Source organism: Stylophora pistillata, chromosome 9 (assembly GCF_964205215.1).
Source record: "Stylophora pistillata chromosome 9, jaStyPist1.2, whole genome shotgun sequence".
Classification (NCBI taxonomy): Eukaryota; Metazoa; Cnidaria; class Anthozoa; order Scleractinia; family Pocilloporidae; genus Stylophora; species Stylophora pistillata.
The window spans coordinates 15,189,140-15,195,372 of record NC_142527.1 but is presented as its reverse complement, the minus strand read 5'-3'; the positions used below and the strand labels follow the sequence as shown (position 1 = coordinate 15,195,372).

The 6,233-nt window shown below is 37.8% G+C and overlaps 1 protein-coding gene across 1 annotated transcript in view; it reads right to left on the bottom strand.

Moving 5' to 3' along the window:
* Positions 1–607: 607 nt before the first annotated feature.
* LOC111324144 (ATP-dependent translocase ABCB1) overlaps positions 608–6,233 on the bottom strand; it is a 31,129-nt gene continuing 25,503 nt past the window's right edge. The window contains exons 21-27 of the mRNA XM_022927642.2: positions 6,044–6,144; positions 5,586–5,726; positions 4,340–4,496; positions 3,894–4,091; positions 3,388–3,594; positions 2,449–2,595; positions 608–2,126 (exon numbers count right to left, since the gene is read on the bottom strand). Coding sequence (XP_022783377.1) covers positions 1,920–2,126; positions 2,449–2,595; positions 3,388–3,594; positions 3,894–4,091; positions 4,340–4,496; positions 5,586–5,726; positions 6,044–6,144 — 1,158 coding nt within the window. The 3' untranslated portion in view covers positions 608–1,919. The remainder of the gene's footprint in view (positions 2,127–2,448; positions 2,596–3,387; positions 3,595–3,893; positions 4,092–4,339; positions 4,497–5,585; positions 5,727–6,043; positions 6,145–6,233) is intronic.

Here is a 6,233-nt window from a genome sequence, read left to right as displayed (position 1 = left end):
CACGACAGCCACAGCGGGAGAAAATGCCAGTGACTGTGTGAGGGGCAGAAACAGACAGTTTTAGTGAGAAGGAGAGTGACAGTGACATAGCTGGTGGCAGTGTTGTAGCAGTGAAATAGGTAACGTCATGAGGGCTTAATCCCAGGCAATTCTCTCAAAATAGAAAAGGATTTTCAACCACAAGCTTTTCAGAGCTTGGCACACCAGTGAATATGTTTTTGCAGTACGCAATGCAGGTTTAGGTGAGTTGCATAAACGAAACAAGGCTAGAAGTCCTTCATAAGATGGTTAATTGTCAAATTTTTTTATCATAACTTAAAAATTGGGTCAGAAGTTTAAGATGCAGATCGTGCACTATGAAAAGCAGACAGATTGGTCTACTTCACCTAATTGGGTGTTTAAAACATTTGACCTCGAAAAGAAACAAATAAACAGAGAAAACAAACCTGATTGCAAAAAACAGGCTGTGTGACTTTCCGTGCAAAGGAATCATACTTGCTAACTGGTCCACATCATTCAGCCGAGAAGATAAATTTGCATTACTACTTTAATTCCACTTTACGACGGAATTGTCGAAATTTAAATCATACATACATACATACATACATACATACATACACGTTTATTGACCACTTCCCCAAAGGACATTGTAAAAGGGTAACTCCATATGCCGTTCACAAGACTAAATAGGTTTTTTTCCCGGAGATTACACTAATTTTAAAAAAGCTGAGTATCCGTGGGTGGCTCATCAGCTTGATTAAGTCTGATGTAAGCGGTATTAATGTAAACATAAAATGTCCTTATTATCACATCAATGATATGATGGAAAACATGGTGGTATACACGTGAACTCAACGTTCTTGAGTTTCAGACAATATTCTACTCTCTAATTCGAAGAATGCCGTTTATACCACCCAAATTTAAAAATTCACGTTCTCTCGTCTCCATGTACTATCCTCTCAAACGAGCAATCTATGCAAAGGAAGGCTCTACCTTTCTACATGTGGTTAAAAAAAGTTAAGGTTTCATTATAAAATATGTTAACGTGGTTACAATAACACAACAGTGTATAGTTTCAGTATTAAATATGCTAACGCTAGCATATTAGTAAATACATATTGATTTCTATTGTATGGTTGTACAGTATTTATCCTCAATAGATACGACTATGGAAGTTCCTCTTTACAAGGGAACGTTCATCATCATAGAAAGTTAACAAAAACTAATTGAAATTTCTTACAAAACCTCTAAAAGGAACGTCTCTGTATGCTAAGACGCGAAACATGTTCAAACATAAACTTTTACTTCTGTTGCAAGAACGTTCATCACCACAGAATTCCGGAGAGTACGCTACCAAATTCATCGAATATTGATGGTTCCCTCGCACTTGTTTGGCCACTTGTCAACTGAAACTTTTATGCTTAATTAAAAAAAAAAACTATATACGCATATAAATATATATTTATGATGATAAATAAAGACTCCTGGCTACAACCTTCTAAGGCCTGATTGTTGTCGAAAACAAACAAACAAAAAAGCCTATATAAAATAATTTTCCAAACGCTCACGTCGCGGATGGAGCAAAATATACGAACATATCAGAAAAACAAAGAAAAAATGTAATTAGATGAGGGAAAATGGGTTTTTTTTTTTAAACCGTTTGAAAAAATTAAGCATTGGTAATACTAGAAGAATTCCATGTCTGGTCACCAAACCAGCCTGAAAAAATAACTTTATGATACCTAAATAATAATGTAACGAATGAATTCTTTCATTACACTGTGATGCACCCATGGTGTGTAAGAGAACATTAGCTCTACATCTGAAGGAAAGGAACACTTTTCTTTCCATTACAGAGATGTACATGAAAACAAATTTGACTTAAATCGGGTCAATCAAACTGCTCACACTTCACAAAGCTAATTATTTGTGTTCTGCATTTGCGCCGTAACAAGACTGTAATAAACTCCTTTCTGGTTTAACAGTTCTTGATGAGTGCCTTGCTCTGCTACGCGCCCGTGATGAATCACTGCTATGATGTCAGCGTTCTGCACAGTGGACAGTCGATGTGCAATGATGATAGCTGTGCGACCCTCACTAGCGGCATCCAGAGCTTGCTGGACAACCTATAGAGTACCAAACAAAAATTAATACTTTAAAGGCAGTCAGTTACGTCAAACACTACATGATGACAAAGACAAACATGTTCTTGTGCCCTTTCTTTTCTACTAACTGTAAGGGAGTCACATTAGAACGTGTCCTAAGAAAGCTCCGTCACTTTCACACATCAAAAGTACTTCGAATTCTCCTCTTTAAAAAATGACTTCATAGCAAAAGACATTGAAATCGAAAATTTCTTTAAACCCTTTCTGATAGATTGTCAAATTGATTAAACACACGAGCACTAGCTCAAAACTGAAAGATACATGATGTGTTCAGTTCCCTGACCTTCTCACTCTCTGTGTCCAGGGCAGAGGTAGCTTCGTCAAGAAGCAAAATATGTGGATTGCGGATCAACGCCCTTGCAATAGCTATTCTTTGCTTCTGCCCTCCTGAGATAAGAGTTCCTTTGTCTCCCACCAAAGTATTATAACCCTACATAAGACAAAACACGATTGTGGTGATTTGATGTGAAGTAAAAACGTCTGGGTCAAGCGACTAACTTTGCTGAAGCTGAGGACGGGTTTTGTGGTACGGGGCCACCAGGAGTATTTATTCTCCCTATGGATAGAATGCTTATACATCATATTATAATAATAATAATAATAATAATAATAATAATAATAATAATAATAATAATAACAATAACAATAATAACAATAATAATAATAATAATAATAATAATGATAATAATAATATTATAGCGCCTATCCAATGATAGATCTAGGCGCTTAACAAAGTGAGAGAAAATATAAAATTAAAGTTAATCAAGTTAATAAACTTAAAATTGAAGTAAAAATATATGAAGTCTATTTCCTAATGGCTAAAGTAGAAGTTTCCCCATCAAGTAAGTAAACTTAAAATTGAAGTAAAAACATATAAAGACTATTTCCTAATGGCTGAAGTAAAAGTTTCCCCATCAAGTAAATAAACTTAAAATTGAAGCAAAAACATATAAAGTCTATTTCCTAATGGCTAAAGTAAAAGTTTCCCCATCACTTTTTGTCAGGTTTCCCTCACGATTCACCAATCATCTACGTGGTTGACGAGAGGCACTTTCCTTGGAGCAAAACGCACTGACCTCTGCCTACAAGTAGTTTAAACCTGGAAAGATGTCAAAAGTATTTACAAAAATATTCACCGCACTTCAACCTCAACCAACATAGAGATAACTTTCCGGGTTTTACTTGGCTTCTTATTTATAGGTTAATTGGTAAATTGCCATACCATGGGGAGAGAATTAATGAAACTGTGTATATTGGCTGATTTGGCCGCGGCTTCTATTTCATCCTGGCTGACTTGACGAGAGTTGTCACCATACGCGATATTATCAGCGATACTGCAGCCAAACAATATGGGCTCCTGTGACACGATACCAATATGAGAGCGCAGCCACTGAATGTTCAGAGTTCGGACATTGTTACCGTCGATGGCCTGTAAATAGGAACATCGGTTATAAAATGACTCAGCACTGTACATTAATTTTATTCGCTCCTCATCAATACTAGGCTCTAGCATTTGTACTGTTCCTCTAATCCAATACTACGCCGATGCACGCATTCACACTAAACATTACCCAAAGTCTCTACAACTGTCTTAAGATTTCACAAAGTATAACGCTTGTACACAATGGTACATGCAGGCCAAACCAAACTTTCGAGTCGCCTAAACCAATGATCAAGTTTCTACTAATTTATTTGTACTGAGGGATCTGTGATGAACTTGAAACTTACCACTTCTCCGTCCTCAGCATCGTAAAATCTCTCCAAGAGAGAAACAATTGTACTTTTACCGCAGCCACTCGAGCCAACAAGGGCAAGTTTCTGTCCTTTCTGAACTGACAGTGTTAATCCGCGCAGTACTTTGACATTTTGTCGAGTTGGATAACGGAAACGTACGCTCCTTAACTGGATTGTTCCCGTCATAGAATTCTGTCAAAAGATGATGAAAAACATTGAAATGCAGTCCCAATGAGTTAGAAAACCTGTACGTTGTAGAAAGAAAAGAGAAAGGATCGTCGAATCATTGAATCCGATTTAAAAACTACACCCAACATACTCATTTCACCTGAATGGTGCCACATTTTAGTTCGTTTAGAGGCTTCGGTTCTCTACAGTTTACAAGAGTTTTTCATTTCGTTATAAGCCCGTTTCCAAACTCTGTAGCTAAGTTAACTAACCGGTGTCAAACCATCTTGAGATGAACTGTCCACGAGAGATTTGCGATCAAATAGTTTGAAGAGACGAGCAGCAGCAATCTTGGCTTTCTCATAGTCTGGAGACAAAGCGCTGACTTGACCCAGCATAAATCCACCCATCAAGATGGACAGTACCACCCTACCAACAAAAAACACAAACAGATCAGGCATTAGTTAATGTAGCAGTGGTGAAAAACCTGCTTTTCCAATCTCTAAAGTACACTTGATTTCTTATGACCCCTGGTTGTCACCTAAATATCCTTTATAATTTTGTCCAAATGACCCACGCTTGATAAGTTTGGTTGCAACCCTGGAAAACTTGCTCCAATCCTGCAAGACTTGCTCCGGACTTTGGTAACATCAATTGCTGTTTTTGCGAAGTTCTGTCTCACAAACTAACAAAACACTATCCGATAAGGCCTTTACTTAGTTAAATAAGCAAACGCTAAACAAAACAAGGTCCAACGACAAGTAAATATCACCATTGACTTTTCCTGACTCAACGCTTAAAGTTTAACAGCTAATCTCTACTTGATGTATTAGAGCCAGTCTTTCTACACGTGTCCATTGTGTATTTAAAGTGCTACTGCGACGAAATTTTTGCATTTCATTTTCCCAATTTTCTGGTGTTAACTTCACATTTAGACCCTAAACTATAAGAATAAGCGTAAGTTTCTCAAATTTGACATTATTCCTTAAAAACAGCGCCGCGAAGACATAAAAAATTCTTCCGCCATTGCTCGAATAACACACTGGAGAGCCCGCGAAAATAACTACAGCGGTTTTAGTTGTGACGTCATCGACTCACTTCGCCACGCGAACAACAACAAAACAACAGAGGGAAACACGCAAAAGAAAGCTGGGGAACAATTCTTTCGAATTTTGTTCCTTCTTTCCTGCGGAACCAGAAAAACAACTCTCTCTCGGCATACCAAATTAGCCACGTTTGTTGAGTCGTTGACGTCACTTCCGTTCTCGACCCAGTTTTTTCTTCTTCACGCGGAGTTCTGTAGTTCGAAGAATGGCGACCGTTTAGATCGCGAATCTACAGGGAAAATAATATTACTTCTCGATGGAGTTTTGCCTTCAGATTTGGCAAATTTGTTACTTCGGGTAAGTACTTTCAACCTCTGAGGAGAAAAGAAAAGGTGCATTTTTGGTCGCAGTAGCACTTCAAAGTAATCACCAGATTGTATTCCATGCCAAGCTGTAAAAGAACGATACTCACTTCATAACTTCATCCATGTCCATCTCTCCTTTTACCACAAGGTACCCTCCATATCTGAAAGCTACTGCATTGGCGAAGAACATGAACGCCTCTGATAAACCAAACGAGGCCCCTTGCAAGTGTGCCCGTTTCATTGCCTTTCTACAAGCCGGGAGGAAGTTACAAGTGTAAGGTAACTGTCAGTAAAGGGGTAATAAGAACCAAACAAGAACACAAGATAAAGATGTAGCATTATGATTAAAAAATGGTTCACTCTTTTTCAGTGAGGAACACGAAATAAATTTCGTTGCTCTCTTTTCTCTCACCCCTTTGTAGTCAGCAAATGCGGAAGTTTTCCAGAGCTAAAGATGTATTATGTTTCCCTGGCTTGTCACCAGTTAGATGCAACACTATCAGCGGTTTTCAAGAAAAATCAATCCAAAATATACACTTACTGTTTGAGCCTAGTTATCACTTACTTGAATGGGCCTACCAAAGCTCGACTATAATCGTTATAGAAAGTGGTTTCCCTGCCCAAAGAAGCCACAGTTCTAATATTTTCTATTGTTTCAACAGCAATCTATGAAGAACAAATGACGTGCAGCCAGAGTTAAAACAACTTCATTCCGAGACCATGTTTTAAGATAATATTCACTGCTACCGTAATAA